Source organism: Hippocampus bargibanti, linkage group LG03 (assembly GCF_051943395.1).
Source record: "Hippocampus bargibanti isolate YZ-2025 linkage group LG03, ASM5194339v1, whole genome shotgun sequence".
Lineage (NCBI taxonomy): Eukaryota > Metazoa > Chordata > Actinopteri > Syngnathiformes > Syngnathidae > Hippocampus > Hippocampus bargibanti.
In genome coordinates, this window is record NC_142736.1 from 9632977 (window position 1) to 9650380 (window position 17404).

Below are 17404 nucleotides of genomic sequence, written 5' to 3' on the forward strand. Positions count from 1 at the left end.
ATCAGGTTACAGATTATCATGATTGGTGTATGAAAGGGTTAAAAACAACTCTTCAATCTACATTTCAATATACGATAACTAGAGAGCACCATTTTAGCTTTGACCGAAAGTCGTTCTGTATTTTGAATTGCATACTTGAAAACCTGGACTTGGATAGAGTGGAATCATCAGTCATTCTTCCTGGCTTTCCATTTAAACAACGTATGGATTGCACACACCTGCTTTCCCTTGATTCCTCCTGCATCGTTAGATCAATTCAAGAGTTCTTGGTTCAAAGTTTAATCAATTCTCCAAATTAGGAGCATGAGAGAAATGGTAGTGAGTCTCCATGGCCTGGCTTTCCACTTAGCCAAACATCAATTCAAGCAAATTAAAGGTTTTAGTGAGGCTCATGCAGGTGGTGCAAAGCAATCTAAGCAACAGCAATGCATCCAATGGGCTCACACCCAGGAGCTATTTCATTTATTTTAAAAATATGTGATTTGCAATAACCATAAGATATGAATATGGGTGGGAACAATCGGACCATCATGATTTTAATGACAAAAATGTAAGTTTGCCCCGGCAGAATGAGCTGCTCTGTGACCGACAGTCTTGTTTAACAAATCGTGTGTGTGTGTGTGTGTGTGTGTGTGTGTGTGTGTGTGTGTGTGTGTGTGTGTGTGTGCATGTGTGTGTGTGTGTGTGTGTGTGTGTGTGTGTGTGTGTGTGTGTGTGCGTGTGCGTGCGTGTGTGTGTGTGTGTGTGTCTTGTGTCTTGTGCAGCATGTTCACCTGGTTTTTATGGGCATCGCTGCAGCCAGTCATGTCCTCAGTGCATCCACAGTGATGGCGCGTGTCACCACGTCACTGGCCACTGCGAATGTTTGTCTGGTTTCTTTGGCACCCTCTGTAACCAAGGTAAGCGTGCACTTTGCTAAATTGGAATATATTCATGGCGAACATGAATGATACTTCTGAGTGAAAATACTCTGTACAGTAAAAAGAAGAAAGTACAAGCCAAATGAATGTAAGCGCAGGAACAAAAATAGCAAGGAGCATCATTTGTATGCATGCGTCACTGTTCGCTGAACCTTTTCAGGGACAGCCCTTACTACAGTGGAAAACTTATCACTTTATCAGGTTATAATGCGCATGAAAGGGTTAATATGAATGATCAACTATGCAGTCAATAATAATGCTATATTTACATCATGTTCCCGGCGGCCACAGCAATCACATTTCAGGCCACCGTGGTTATAACAAGCGACAGCTACCGGCCTCCATTGGCAGCTGGAGCTTGCAGACTTTTAAACAAGGGCTGAATAAATTGTAAAGTCACATATTGTAATTGCAACATAATATGCCATGTTCTTTTCAAGTTTCTTTTCCCATGCCTTTTTTTCATAAACACAAGCAATAAATAAATCTGGCCTGTGACATCAGCGAGTTTGCGTTCATTTTAGTTGTTTCTCCGGATACACAACTTTGCTATGTATATGTCCCGTATTTTCCGCACAAAAGGCACAACTAAAAGCATTCGCATTTTCTCAAAAGTGGACCAAATCCAATGCACCTTGTGAATGGATGAAGATTCAGATTTTTTCGTTTCCTAACGGACCTCAAAAAAATGTTTCATATCATCTAAAATACCCTAAACACGCAGGCTGATATTTTTAGTCAAATGCAAAACCCCAATAAAAATGACTTAAAGTGTCCCAAAACTGCCACAAAATGAGCTCAGATATGGCGAGATTCAGAAAGTCCCGCCACCTTGTTCGTGACATCACGCCAGGATATGCCGTCACAAACTGCCCTGCTCGAGAATCAAAACAATGGCTTCAGAGAGTTCAGATTCGGAGAAGATGCTTTCTTGTTACTCATCCAGTTATGAATATGATTCAAATAGTTCTGAAGAGGGAAGCATAAATGTTTGCAATTGATGAAAGAAGTCCATCGGTATCAATTCGAGCCGTCTGGACTCCAATGTAGCGTCCCAGAAAATGCACAAGATGGCGCACAAGCTCAGTTGGAAATGGGCTGATTTGTCTGCTGGGAATTTGTGTCAACTCTTCTTTATGCGTTTGTCAACTCTTCTTTATGCGTTTTACTGCAATTGGTAGTCTTGGTGCCACACACAACGATTCACCATCGCGTTATTTATGTCGTTTTCCTTCTAATTGTGCGATCAACACAGTGTTTTCAGATGCAAAAAAAGTGACCAAAATGCATGCTTTGTCTGTCATGGGTGTTTCGAATGTGACGTCACTTCAGGCATCGTCATCAACTCGAAAACAAGACTTCCTGAATATTCAGCGCGAGCCTTAAAACGTAAAATATAGCTATATGTGGTGGAATCTTTGTAAAATGCGATCAGTAGAAGTCATTTGAAGTGATTTTACAAATTATGGAGGTGTCGGTTGTCTTTTAAATATTCTGTCAGGCGCTTTGTTACAGCTGCAGATATTTGATGTTCCTCCTACTTCTTTGCAATTTTTCCCCAATGTAAAACACCTGGCTTTGCTCAATAAAAATTGAGAAATCCTGGTGTATCCATCCATTTTCTGATCGACTTTATCCTCACAAGGAGCCCTATCCGAGTGAAGTTGCCTTGCTTTCTCGGCGATAATACCCTCACTCACACTGTCCTTTGCTAGATGCTTTTTGTTAATCCAAATCAACGGAAGTTTTTCAACCTCTTCTATTGCCTGAGACCGTTGCTTAGACAACACAGAAACACCCTTAGCACACACACACACACACACACACACACACACACACCCTTAATAGCTTCATTCTTCTTAGGAAGCTAGCAATGGTCGACTTAGCCTACTGGTACAGGTACTTGTAACGCTAAGTCACATAAACGCACACCTCGTTCGAGTTTTTCGATGATCTCCTTCTTCTGCTTGACTATAATTTTCTTTTGTGTCTTCTTCGGCTTAACACTAGCCTGTGGTGGGGTCTTTTCCTGTCTCATTATGGCAAAAATACTCCACTCGATAATAAACCACGTCCGCACTCAAAGAAAGGGGGTGACAAAACTAGTCCGCCACCCACCGTGGCGCTGTTCGACCGTGTGGTTTGGTGTTCATCCGCCGACAACTAGTCCACCAGCCACTGTGGCGCTGTTCGACCGTGTGGTTTGGTGTTCAGCCGCCGAAAACAAGTTCGCCAGCCACCGTGGCGCGGTACGGTTTGTTTGGTCCGCCGAAAACTAGTTCGTCAGACGAAACTATATGCTCACAAATGCAATGTTAGTGAGGCGAAAAGTTCTTGAGGTGAAGCGTTCGTATGCAGAGGTATCACTGTATTTAGAGTGATCAATTAACCGACTGTGTATGTTTTTGAGGATGTGGGAGGAAACCGGAGTACCCGGAAAAAAACACAAACCCAGGGAGAACATAGGCAAACTCCATAGAAAAAGGCTCGGGAGTAGATTCGAACACTACACCTCTTCGCTGTGAGGCTGACCTGCTAACCACTCCCACTGCTTCCAGCCTTCCTGTGTCTATTTTGCATGTTCTTCCTGTACTTGTGTGGATTTTCTTTGGGTGTGAATATGAGTGAGGTGATTGTTTGTCTCTGTGTGCCCTGTGATATGCTGGCAACTGGTTCAGGGTGTATGAATAAATGAATGATTTATTTTTATTTTTTTTTGTTTTTGTTTTTCTTTGTTTTTTGTTTTCCTTTCCTCTTCCTTTCATAATTGGCTGCTGTACAATGGGAATTTCTCGATTGTGAAACAAATAAAGGTTATCTTATCTTATTTTATCTTATTTCCTTAGCATAGTTCCATCTAATGCAATCGCAGCCACAATTGTAGCTTGTATTCTTTGTGGCTTAAAATGCGGTGCACCCTGTATATGAAAACAGTTTTGGAATACGCTATTTGTTGAAGGGACACCTTCTTCTGAAGCGCCTTCAAGTGTGGAAAATACGTGGAAAAATCGCAAAGGAAATGTGTTTGTAATGTGTGTGTCTGTAATTTTTAACTTACAATGCATAACTGAATGGCAGACTTTTTTTCTGTCATCGTCTTTTCATTTTATGTGGGAGGGGCATTTATATGCAGAGAATACGCAGTAATTGAGGATGGATGGATGGATGGATGGATGGATGGATGGATGGATGGATGGATGGATGGATGGATGGATGGATGGATGGATGGATGGATAAATAACAATGACTTGACAGGATTTCAGTGCTATGTCCACGGCAAGAAGCAATTCCTTCCTTTCTCCACGCTGTAACAGTACAATAGAATCAATCAAAATGATTATCACTGACACTAACAGTTTGATCATTCAACTGAAAATCACGTTGAATGTTGCAGAAGGCTAGATGCAGTCGTGCTGATATGTATCTGACACAATGTCAATAAATGGCAACCAATGCAGTCATGATTTCAGTCACGAATGTGATGATGGGTGTATTGTGACATTACCTAGACACCAAGCTGTCTCGAGAGGTTTGCGCTGCGAATAAACTGAAGCTGCTGTTTTATTCTCAATTAGATATATCAGTAGAAATATGCAGTTTGTAAAGATGACTGCAGAATGCAAAAAAACAACGAACAAACAAATGCAAGTTCGTGGTCTTGATCACCCCGATTTTACATTGAAGCACCCAAAAGCAGTTTAATTTAAAGGACAACCGACACCTGCGGACAAGTTGTGTCCATAATTTGTAAAATCACTTCAAATGACTTCTACTGAGTGCATTTCGCAAATATTCCACCGCATACACCTATATTTTACGTTTTAAGACTCGCGCTGAATATTCAGGAAGTCTTGTTTTCGAGTTGACAATGCCTGACGTCACGTCACATCAGGAAGGCCCCTGACTGAGAACGCGACACACAATGCATTTTGGGTACTTTGTTTGGTCTGAAAACATCGTGTTGATCCATGTTGATGGCAAAATTAGAAGGAAAAACACATAAATAACGGGATGGTGAATCGTGTGTCGCACCAACACTTCCAATTAATAGATGTGGTCCGGACCACATCTGCCAATTATTGGAAATCTGCCTTAATACTACGTATTTTCAATTTAGGGAGACATTTTACAAACAAATTCATGGTGGTGCTATGAGCTCACCAGTTTCACCCATAGTGGCTAATCTGTACATGGAAGAGATGGAGAAACAGGCCCTCGCATCCTTCCCGGGGACAAAACCTAGGCACTGGTTTAGATATGTGGACAATACTTTTGTCATAATTAAAAAACAAGTAATTCAATCCTTCACAGGTCACCTCAACTCGGTAGACATCAACGTTAAATTTACTCGTGAGGATATTAAAGAGAAGCAACTAGCCTTTTTGGATTGTAAAGTAATTATAAAAGTGGACAGAGCGCTAAAAACAGAAGTCTTCACGAAGGCTACGCACACTGACCAATACATTTTTAATTCTAACCACCCTTTACAACACAAACTAGGAGTTATCAGAACCCTCCAGCATAGGGCTAAACTAATACCATCAAGCGTCGAAGGGAGAGAAAAGGAGTCAAAACATATCAGGAGAGCACTCACTAACTGTGGGTACCCTCAGTGGTCATTTAACAAATCTCAGAAAGAAAGAATACCTTACATTGCAGGAGTTTCTGACAAACTACAAAGAGTCCTTTGGCAACACAAAATTCCTACTTATTTCAAACCGATAAATACTTTTAGGCAGAAATTAGTGCATCCAAAAGATAGGCTGCCAAATGAAAAACAAAGTAATGTAGTTTATTCAATACATTGTAAGAATGAAAATTGTAAAGAGCAGTACATTGGGGAGACTAAACAAATTCTCAAAAAAAGACTATCAACATCGCAGGGATAATACTAGTGGGCCTCAATCGGCAGTACATATGCACCTAAAAGCTAGCAACCACTCATTTGACGACAATGAGGTTAAAATCTTAGCGAAAGAACATAGATGGTTTGAAAGGGGAGTAAAATAAGCGATTTTCATAAAACAACAAAATCCTTCATGAAACCGGTTTGATGGGGTGAGGTTCAATTTGGATCGTTCATACAATAGCCTGCTTAGGCAACATAGGATTAGTAATACTGATGAGGTGATACCGGTCGAAGTGGGGCAATCAGCCCAGTCATTAGTCAGAACGATAGGAACTATCAGTGGAGCAGCTGCAGGGAGTAGTCCTCTGCTCCCCCCAACCTGAGAGTAGGGACCTATCATAGCAGAGTCCGTCATCGCCATGTCTGGACAGTAGGGATATATACATATAGGGCCTAAAGTACCAGTAAGACTTTAGTTTGATGACGAAGTTTCTTGCATAAGAAGCGAAACATCCAACACCTTCAAAGAAGTACACGTGACGGCTGAAGAAACCTTTTCATCGACAAACACAAAGCTGTATTATCCATTGACTAAAATAGGTTGTCACACATCTACTGTCCCACATAAATCCGCTTCAATTCCAAGCCGCGACAGTTCCACATAGGCATACGCGCCTTTCTTCTCATTTCGGGCTCCTCAAGCCATGCATCCATCTAGCCGCAGACTGTCCAACAGCACCGATCTTTCCTCTGAACAATGTGGGGCTGTAAAAATGCTGCCCAGTACAGGCGCAAAAAAAGCACAATCGCCCCTGAGCTGTCCAGCGATTACAGTCATATGGCAGCAACATTCCTCCCAAATCAAAAACAGTGCTGGCATATTTGTGCTGCCGAAAAGGTGCAGCCGCTCAGCAGAGTCTCCTCCTTGACTTTGATGAATGTCAAAATGGCAAAAAATATTGAAACACAATCTGCATTCGGTCCACCCGACGCACAACAACACAAAGTGACAAAAGAAAACACAAAGACAACACAAAAACAACAAAGGAATGCAATACACTTGCCGACGGCTGCCTAGTCGGGGGCGCCATCAAATTTGAATCTGATTCTGTAGCATTTCGTCAAACCTTGGAATGAGTAAAATATCTACTTATCCCTCTAATGTGAATGGACACCCCATCTACAGAAGCTGCTAAAAGCTTAAGTGCAACGTTGACATTCTTTGTCAACCGCATATGAAATACTTAAATTGACTCATGCAGATTTTTTTTCATGGTTCATTTTTCTACATTTTATCTTTCATCGGTTTGCCCAATTGTTTGTCAAAATTACACAATTGCCAGTCGGACCGCATAATTGTTGTTCTCAATACCCTCTATTTACACTGTTCATCATCCATCCCAGGTTACTGCCTGAAAGCAATGAGGCTCAAAGACCTTGCACTTAACCAATTGACTGACCTCCTTCGTCTTCATTGCACGCCTCACAAATCTGTCCTTCACATTAATTGCAAAACTCCTACATGAGTCCTTCAATCTCGTGTACGTGTGTGCATGCGTGTGCGTGCGTGTGTGCGTGCATGTGTGTGTGTTTGTGTGTGTGTGTGTGGGTGTGTTTGTGTGGTGTGTGGGTGTGTGTATGTTTGTGTTTCCACCTGAGCTAATGTTCTATCTTCATTCTATTTTGTTTGAAAACAGATGATTCCCAAAATATTTTATTTTATCAAAATATCAGGAAAGATTAAAAATATTTAGCCCGTAAACCAGCCTTTTAAGATTGCTTAAACAATGTATTGGATTTTTCTGAGTAAAATGTATCCTTTTGGGGGGGCTCTTGTGTCTACAGTATGTACAAGTGGAAAATATGGTAAACACTGCGCCAAGAAGTGCCTGTGCACAAACAACGGCACTTGTAATCCCATCGATGGCTCGTGTCAGTGCTACCCAGGATGGATTGGAGAGGACTGCTCCAAACGTAAGGCATGAATAATACTGGACTGTTATATGCAATATTAGGTTTGTTTGCCTTTTGATCCACTCTGGTGTTTTGATGTTGTTGTTGTTGTTGGTGGTGTTTTTTTTTTTTTTTTTTTTTTGCTAACACATCCAGTGTTGTCTTGGCCATGTGTCTTGTTGGCAGCCTGTCCTCGTGGCTCGTGGGGTCCCAACTGCATTCACACATGCAACTGTCACAATGATGCCCAGTGTAGCCCGACAGATGGAGTCTGTGACTGCAGCCCTGGATGGACAGGACTCTTCTGTACTCAACGTATGTCTCTCTCTCTCTCTCTCTCTCTCTCTCTCTCTCTCTCTCTCTCTCTCTCTCTCTCTCTCTCTCTCTCTCTCTCTCTCTCTCTCTCTCTCTCTCTCTCTCGCTCTTTCTCTCTCTCCTTCTGTCTCTCTCTCTCTCTCTCACACACACACACACACACACACACACACACACACACACACACACACACACACACACACACACACACACACACACACACAGTACATTTACCAACACTTCAGCTACCTCGAAATCAAACCACTTGAAATTTGACAGTATAGTGGGTTTAAAACGTATAATACTGTTTATTGTTGTTGTTGTTGTTGTTGTTGTTGTTGTTGTTGTTGTTTGTTTTACTTACCGGTACAAGATCTGCAAAGTCAGCATCCACTGTTGCTGTTCATTGACCAGCACACTGTAGCGTCACAATCTAGCAGGCACAGTCACCATCTAGCGGTAGAGCCATGAAACTACACGTCTTCAACCCGAACGCATTCATTCATTCAGCTTCTGGGCCGCTTTATCCTCACAAGGGTCGCGAGGGTGCTGAAGCCTATCCCAGCTGTCTTCGGGTACTAGACGAGGGACACTGTGAATTGATTGGGAGCCAATCGCTGGGCACACAGAGACAAATAACCATTCATTCATACACTCACACGCTGGGACAATTTCGAGTGTTCAATCATTTGGAATGTGGGAGGAAACGGGACGACCAAACTCCATACAGGGTGGTCGGAGCGGGATATGAACTTAAGACCTACACTGTGAAGTCACCGTGCCAAGCACTTGACTACAGTCCTGCGCTCTTGCACTTCTGAGTGGGGTTTTCATGTTTTTCACGTGATAGTTCTTTTTGTTTTTCTTCCCATATTCCAAAAAAAGGAGTTCCCCAAAGACTCAAAATCAGGGGTGCCCAATTTGTTTCACGATTGACCGATAGCTCGCAGACCAATAGTTGAACGCAAGAGGTGTGGAGGTATTAAAAAAAACAAAAACATTTGTGTGTCTGTGTGCGTGTTACTAATATGATATATTGTGTTACACCCGTAACCTCCTATCAGTCTTCTTTCATGAACGTTCCATTTATTTGAGTTACTTCCGGGTTGCGTGAATGCTGGCGCATGTGGCTGCTGCTGTTCACCCACAGAAAAACTTATTCTGTGACTATAAAGTGCCCTTGAGAGTTTTGAAAGGCGCCTATAAATGAAATGCATTATTATTATTATTATTATCATTATTATTATTATTATTATTATTATTAAGTAGTAAGTATTTTAAAATATACACTAATAAAGGAGGTCACTTTGAAACTAAGCCATATTTGATGTCACGTTGTGGTTGGCGACCAACGAGTGGCGCTGTCGGCCCCGCCTGCAACTGCACAGGTGGTGGTCGTTCCAATCAGTGGCAGTTAAAAGGACTGCCGGCACGACCATTGTGGTCGGGTCATTGTATGTGTTTGATTCACACTGTCAGGTTTGTTTTTATCTTGGCAGAGTTTTACTCATGGTTTCTTTGCTACTTTGTACTTTTCTGTTCTGATGACTTTGATGTTTGAGATTTTGTTCCTGCTGACTTTATTTTAATACAATTTGTCAAATACACCCTGATGCACCCTCCTGCTCTCACGTTCCAAGCTTGACAGGAATAGCTGACTCGTCGCAACGTTGATAAGAGGGATTGGATCCCTAAGCAGGCGGCAGGGCAGAGACGTCTTGGTTCTTCCGCTTGGTCTGGCCGTTGGACTGGGAGTGGTATCCGGAGAACAGGCTGGCCCCCATGGCCCTGCTGAACCGCTTCCAGACCCGGGACACGAACTGGGGTCCCCGGTCTGACACGATGTCCGTAGGGATCCCGTGGAGACAGACGACCTGGTTGACCCATAGTATCGCCATCTCGATGGCAGACGGCAACTTGGTCAACGGCACGAAGTGGGCCGATTTGGAAAACCGGTCCACTACAGTGAAGATCACCATCTTACCACGGAATGGGAGGAGGCCAGTGATGAAGTCCAGCGATATGTGGGACCAAGGGTGTGGACGAACCGGTAGGGGGCGGAGCAGCCCCGCCGGGGGTTGGTGGGAAACCTTGCTGCAGGCGCATGACGGGCAGGCCTTCACGAAGTCCGCCACATCGTCGCGGAGCCACGGCCACCAGAACCACTGGACGACAAGGTCCACGGTGCGGCTCACCCCGGGGTGACAAGCCACCTTGCAGGCATGCCCCCACTGCAGCACCTCCGAGCACAGCGCCGGAGGCACGAACAGTCTCCCTGTAGGACAGTCATCGGGAGCCGGGGTACCTTGCAACGCCTCCTGGACCATCCATTGCACCTCCCACTGTAGCGCCCCCACGATCTGACGGCCAGGCAGGATGGGTTCCACGTGATCTTCTTTCCCCGCCGGTCCGTGGATCCGCGAGAGGGCGTCGGGCTTCGTGTTCTTGGTCCCTGGCCAGTAGGGTAAAGGAAAACCGGGTTAGGAAGAGCGCTCACCGTGCCTGGCGTGAGTTCAACCTCTTGGCGGACCGGATGACCACCAAGTTCTTATGGTCGGTGAACACGATGAACGGCTCTTTCGCCTCTTCGAGCCAGTGCCTCCACTCCTGTAGAGCCCACACGACAGCGAGCAGCTCCCGGTTGCCCATGTCGTAATTGGCCTCCGCGGGGCTGAGGTAGTGGGAGAATAAGGTGCAAGGGTGGAGCTTCTGGTCGACTGGGGAGCCCTGAGAGAGTACCGCTCCCACTCTCGAATCCGAGGCGTCCACCTCCACGACGAAGACGGCGTTGGGGTCGGGGTGATGGAGGTCTGGAGGGTTTGTGAATGCCCGTTTAAGCAGACGGAACGCGGCGTCGGCCTTTTCCGTCCATCTAAACGCAGCCTTGATGGAGGTTAGTTGTGTGAGGGAGAGAGCCTTCCGGCTGTAATTGCGGATGAAGCGGCGGTAGAAATTGGCAAAGCCCAGGAATTGCTGTAGTTGTTTACGGGAGGTAGTTGTAGGCCATTCTACCACCGCTCCAGTCTTGGTGGGGTCAGCCTGGACCTGCCCCCGTTCCACGACGAACCCCAGGAAGGATAGGGACGAGGTGTGGAACTCGCAATTCTCGGCCTTAATGTAGAGTTGGTTCTGCAACAGCCGCTGCCAAACCTGTCGGACGTAGTGGCGATGTGCCTCGAGGGACTCTGAAAAAATTAAAATGTCATCCAGGTATACAAAACAAAAAACCAAGGCCCGAACGGGTATGGTCTTGGTGGGGCCGTAGATTTCGCCATCCAGCTCCAGTCTTCGCGACGCGAACCCGCCCGCAGACTTAAACGGGACCCGCCGTTGTGGAGACTCAGCCGATTTACAGTCGCTGGGGGGCCTCCTCGGGGACCCCCTCTTCGGAAAGTTCGGGGCCCGGTGTCCCGACGCCCCGCAGAGTTGGCAGGTAGGCCCGACAGTACGTCGCTCCGGCTGCCGCGGGGGCTCCTTTGCCGCCCATCTCCAAGGGCTCTGCTGCAGCGTGCTCTCCGCGCAGGGTGGTCCGGTGGCCGCCCACTTGATCCCTCGCCGGCGTCTCGGGGCTCTTCTGGGCTCCATGTTCCCGGTTCCTCTCCCACATACGGTTGTCCAGCTGCAGCACAAGTGAGATGAGTTCATTGAGGCTGGAGCACTCGTCGCGGGTGACTAACTCTTCCTTGAGAGCCTCATTCAGCCCGTGCCAAAACATCCCTCGAAGGGCTCGGTCCTTGTATCCGCTGGAGGCGGCCAGGACGCTGAAAGCGACAGAGAATTCTGCCACCGATCGGGTGCCCTGGTGGCAGTCCCAGAGCTGTCCTTCTGCTTCCCGCCCCCTCACCGGGTGGGGAAAAACCTGCCGCAACTCGCCGATAAAATCCGAGAAGGAGGCTCGGATCTCAGGCCGCGACTACCAGATGGCCAGCACCCAGGCTGGTGACGTAGGACAGCTTTGCCGCGTCGGTGGTGTACACAGAAGGTTGCTGATCGAATACAATGGAGCACTTCAGCCGGAACTGAGCGCAATGTGCGGGCTCCCCTCCGTACCGCGCTGGGTGTGGGATGTTGGGCTCCCGGCTCACAGCCTGGAGAGGTGGGGCTGCCGGGGTGGGGGCGCCGCCAGTCTTGATCTTCTCCACCCGGTGAGCCAGTATGGCGACGTCGCAGCGGACCTCCGCGAGGGCCAGCACCAGTTGGCTACACAGCTCCGCCTGTTGCATTAGGTCGAACAAGATTCGGTCTCTGTCGGCGGGATCCATATTGGCCGGATGATACTGTCACGTTCAGAGCGTGACAGGAATAGCTGACTCGGCGGAACGTTGATAAGAGGGGTTGGATCCCTAAGCAGGCGGCAAAGACGTAGGTGCTGGCAGAGATTTTATGACAACAAAAAGCATGGGTCCGATGATTCCACGGACCCGGAATAACGTGACAAAATAAACCACAAAAAGGGGTACAGCGGGTAGGCTGGCGGGGGCGATCCGTCCAGCCTAACAAGCTCGGAAAATAAAATGGCACACAGGGGTGCAAAAGCTCGTGATCTCGAAAAGCAACTAACTTACGTGATCGCGGCAAACAATCACCTCAGGCGAAGCAAATTCTCGTACTGGCAAAAGTGCAAGACACGGGTGAGGCGTTGTATCATCCAGCACTGGTGAGGTGACAGAGTTTAAATGTCTCAGTGTCGGGGTTAGGGGATTGACAGCAGCTGACGGAGGTCGGGAGCGGCCCCGCCCCAGCTGTCAAATCGCACGTGACACCTGCCTGCTTTTTTGGGATCCACAACCATCCACCACTTCACCAACCGTGACATTTGGAGTCTTTGGTCATTAAAAACACAACTGTTAAATTGTTCAAAATTCTGGAAAAAAAGAAAAATCATTTTGGCATAATGTTGTCCAAAGGGTCGTAAATTTTAGGACGGCACAAGGGTTAAGCACGTTAAAACATTGGTTGCTGCCAAAACGATTTTATAATGGTGATAGTTTTCAATATTTAATGGATTACATTTTGACAATTTGCCAAAGAATACAGAATTTAGCTTGTCGTCGACGTGCACGTTCCACCATGATGTCCCTGATCCACTGGTGGAAAGACGCTTTGATCCTCTCATATTTCATCTAGAACTGCTTCATGTCATCACAAAGAGGGTACAGCAAGTCCTGAAGAATGAATGACTCTCTGTGTCTTTGTTTTGTCATGTTGTCTTTGTTTTGTCATATTTGTTATTTAGGTTTTTTTTTGTTCTTTTGACTTCAAGACGGCGCCGCGAGAGTGGCTGCCTTTCCAGCAGCTCATGTATTTCTTTTTTCTACTTTCATTCCTTTCATCACTTTGCTGCTGTGAAATGTAAATGTCTCCACTGTGAGACTAATAAAGGCAAATCCAATCCAATCCAATTCCAAACAAATTACATTTTGTGGGCATCCTCAGTGGTTTCATTGTAACATAAAATCATTCCATTTTTTGGTCCTTCCTCAGGCTGCCCAACAGGTTTCTACGGCGCCCAGTGCGCGGAAATTTGTCACTGTCAGAACGGGGCCGACTGTGACCACATCAGTGGGCGGTGTACATGCAGGACGGGCTTTATTGGAGAGAGCTGTGAACTCAGTGGGTGATACTTCTGTTGTTTCATTTAGATAATCTGTGAGTCATGTCAAACCTCTCTTCTTGGATGCAGAGTGTCCTGCTGGGACGTTTGGATACGGCTGCCAGCAGCTGTGCGAGTGTATGAACAATGCCACATGTGACTATGTGACAGGAACCTGCTATTGCAGCCTGAGATTCAAAGGCATCCGCTGCGATCAAGGTGAGTATTCTTCCAAGGGCTCTCTTTCATTGCAAATTAATTTAGGTGCGTTGGGGACGTGGGGCGGCCCGGTAGTCTAGTGGTTAGCGCACCGGCGTCACAGTGCAGAGGTCGCCGGTTCGCGTCCCGGTCCGGCTTCCCTGTGTGGAGTTCGCATGTTCTCCCCGGGCCCGCGTGGGTTTTCTCCGGGTCCTCCGGTTTTGTCCCACACTCCAAAAACATGCATGGCAGGCAGATTGACCACTCCAAATTGTCCCTAGGTGTGAGTGTGAGAGTGACTGTTGTACGTCTTTGTGTGCCCTGCGATTGGCTGGCAACCAATTCAGGGTGTCCCCCGCCTCGTGCCCGAAGACAGCTGAGATAGGCTCCAGCACACCCGCGACCCGAATGAGGAATAAGCGGTACGGAAAACGGATGGATGGATGGATGGATTTTGGGGACGTTACGTAACCCTTTGAGGGTTTTGAGAGCAGCGACGCTAAGACTATAGGCAGAAATAGAGTTGCATTTTAATCAGCGGTGTCAAATATTCACCCATAATGTAAAAACTCTTTATCAGGTGACACACCAGTGGCTATAATCCAAGCTGTGACTGTTTTTTTTTAAATTACATTTATGGACCGGGATTTGCTCCCACTGCTATTGTATCAGTGAACTGGTTGGAGGCGCTTGTGATAGTCTTCCATCTAGTTGCAAACACTATCATTAAAACTGTGGTGCAATCGTAAATTTCTAGGTTGAAATTATCCTACAAAGAAAATATGAAAATATGAAAATATGAGATGCATGGATAGCTATGCAATGTAACAATGATATGGTAGTGCACCACTAAAAATGTAAATGTAAATGTAATAATAAGTAAGAAGCAGTTCTAGAAGACGAGAGGATCAAAGTGTCTTTTTCACCAGTGGATCGGGGACGTCATGGTCATGGTAAATTGTGCACATCTGCTGCAAGCTAAATGTTGAAAGCAACCATAAAGCATCCATTGAGGAAACAGGACTGTCTCACATATCATGTCCCACGTAAATCTACTTCAATTCCAAGACACCACAGTTCCACATACGCATCGGCACTCTGCGCTGATGCTCCTTTCTTCTCATGGCATGCATCCATCCAGCCACAGACTGTCCAACAGCACCGACGTTTCCGCTGAACAAAGTGGGGCTGTGAAAATGCTGCCCATTACAGCTGCAAAAAAAGGCACAATTGCCGCAGAGCTGTCCAGCGATGACAGTCAAATGGCACTGACATTCCTCCCAAATCAAAACCAGTGCTGCTACTCGTACTGCCGAAAAGCTTCGACTGCTCAGCAGTGTCCTCCTTGATGAATGTCGTGGCCGAAATTGCTGAAAAATAATCCGTATCCATGCCACACGACTCACAACAACTCAAAATGACAAAAACAACAACAACAAAAAAGCAAAGCTCGTGAAACCACTTGCTGATGGCTGCGTACTCAGGGGGCCATCTTGGACTTTTTAAGATAACACAGAAGCCTCCATTTGCGAGCCTCCAAAAGCGAGAATATGTAGTTTTATCGGCGAGCCAGATGCAATTATCAAAAGAGCCATATATGGCTCAAGAGCCATAGGTTCCCGACCCCTGACCAAGGGGCTCTGAAAGCCTCATCGGGAAGGAAAAGTAATGACATTTAAAGCTATCCATAACCATGCCCCTCCCCCCCATACCTATCTGACCTTCTTCAAATACCTATTCCCTCTCGTTCCCTCAGATCCTCTTCCTGCCTCCACCTCTGTGTGTGTGTGCCCCCCCCCCCCACTCGCCCATCGCAGCACGATGCCTTCAGCTGTTCTGCCCCCAAGCTTTGGAAACTCACTTCCTCCCACCATTCGTAACATCGATTCTCTTCCCACCTTCAAGTCCCATCTCAAAACCCACCTATTTAAAATTGCATTTCCTGTGTAGCTCTCTGTCTTGATTCTATTTATAATTATATTTTAGTTATTGCGTTCTATTTGTGATTGTATTTTATTTATTATAGTACCTATGATTGTCTGTGACTATAAAGTGTCCTTGAGAGCTTTGAAAGGCTCTTAAAATGTAATGTATTATTAATATTGTTATTGTAGAGTCCAGTATTTGGTCCCAGGAACATTCAGAGGTTTGTAGACCCGGAGTACAGTTTGACATGTTTTGCCATCAATGTTCTTTGTCAGCGGCCCTGATGATGGAGGAGCTGAACCCATATACCAAGATCAGTCCGGCTCTTGCATCAGAGCGGCAATCAGCCGGTGCCATCCTGGGCATAATCTTTCTACTGCTCCTCATCATGGCCATGTTGGCTCTGGTGGTTTGTTTGCGCTACCGACAGAGAGAGAAAGGCCCTCATGTCCCCAATGTCACCTATACACCCGCGCTGCACATCAATTCTACTGAATACTCCCTTTCTGGTAAGCTATCCCTCTCTCTCTCTCGATCACTCTTATTTTTTCAAAAACTTATGGTGGTTGTCTCAACTCCAGTTTTTTTCCTTTGCTTCCTTGGTAACCTTTCAAATTACTATTTAGTGCACAGGTGTCAAAGTCAAGGCCTGGGTGCCAGATCTGGCCTGCCACATCATTAGGCCCATGAAACCAAGCCTGTCACGTGCCATGATGCTTGCTAAAGTGGGAACCAACATTTTAAATTGTCCCATGTAAAACAGCCATGTAAAACAGCCATTATTTTTGGCATCAAATTTGAAAACGAGTTTTTCATTAATTTGTTGCGTAGTCTATATATAATAGGTGGAGGGGATTAAACATTCTAATGGCTTCCTCAAATTCATAACGGCCCCCGGGAGGAAACCGTCACTACAATGTGGCCCGCGGCAAAAAAATGAGTTTGACACCATTGATTTAGTGGGTTACTTGACCCTCATGTTGCTGCTAATGCTGCACCTGAGATGAATTAGTTTATCCAATTCTTCCATTGCAACGTTCACCATCCTCATCACCATCATCATCAAATAAGGCACTGCCTCAGCATCATTTAAGGATTTTTGTCCAGAAGTCGCGTCTTTCTATTATGTTGCAATTCTGTACATCAGTTACCAGACATTTAAAGGACAACTGACATCAGAAAAAAACATTTTATAGCATCTAAAATACGCCGAAACATGTTAGGTATTTGAACACCTACACTGTCTGTAAGTAAAGAATCTGCTTTAAATTAGCATCTAAAATAGCCCACACACGCAGGCTGATATTTTCAGTCAAATGCAAAACACAAATGAAAATGACTTAAAGTGACGTCAAGCCAGGATACTCCAGACACAAAACACTGGCTTCAGAGAGATCAGATTCGGAGAAGATGCTTTCTTGTTACTCATCCAGTTATGAATATGATTCAAATAGTTCTGAAGAGGAAAGCATAAATGTTTGCAATTGATTAACGTCCTTCCATATCAATTCGAGCCGTCTGGACTCCAATGTAGCTCCCCAAAAATGCACAAGATGGCGCACAAGCTCCGTTGGAAATGGGCTGATTTGTCTGCTGAGAATTTATGTTCGCTTTTATGGTGTTACCGCAATTGGTAGTGTTGGTGCGACA

At 45.7% G+C, this 17404-nt stretch overlaps 1 protein-coding gene across 5 annotated transcripts in view; it reads left to right on the plus strand.

Annotated features, from left to right (window-relative positions):
* LOC148900243 (multiple epidermal growth factor-like domains protein 11) overlaps positions 1–17404 on the plus strand; it is a 181247-nt gene that overhangs the window by 153419 nt on the left and 10424 nt on the right. For all 5 annotated transcript variants that reach the window (XM_088991836.1, XM_088991837.1, XM_088991838.1 and 2 more), the window contains 6 exons: positions 765–899; positions 7615–7743; positions 7909–8037; positions 13522–13650; positions 13721–13849; positions 16030–16263. In XM_088991836.1, the coding sequence (XP_088847962.1) occupies positions 765–899; positions 7615–7743; positions 7909–8037; positions 13522–13650; positions 13721–13849; positions 16030–16263 (885 nt within the window). The remainder of the gene's footprint in view (positions 1–764; positions 900–7614; positions 7744–7908; positions 8038–13521; positions 13651–13720; positions 13850–16029; positions 16264–17404) is intronic.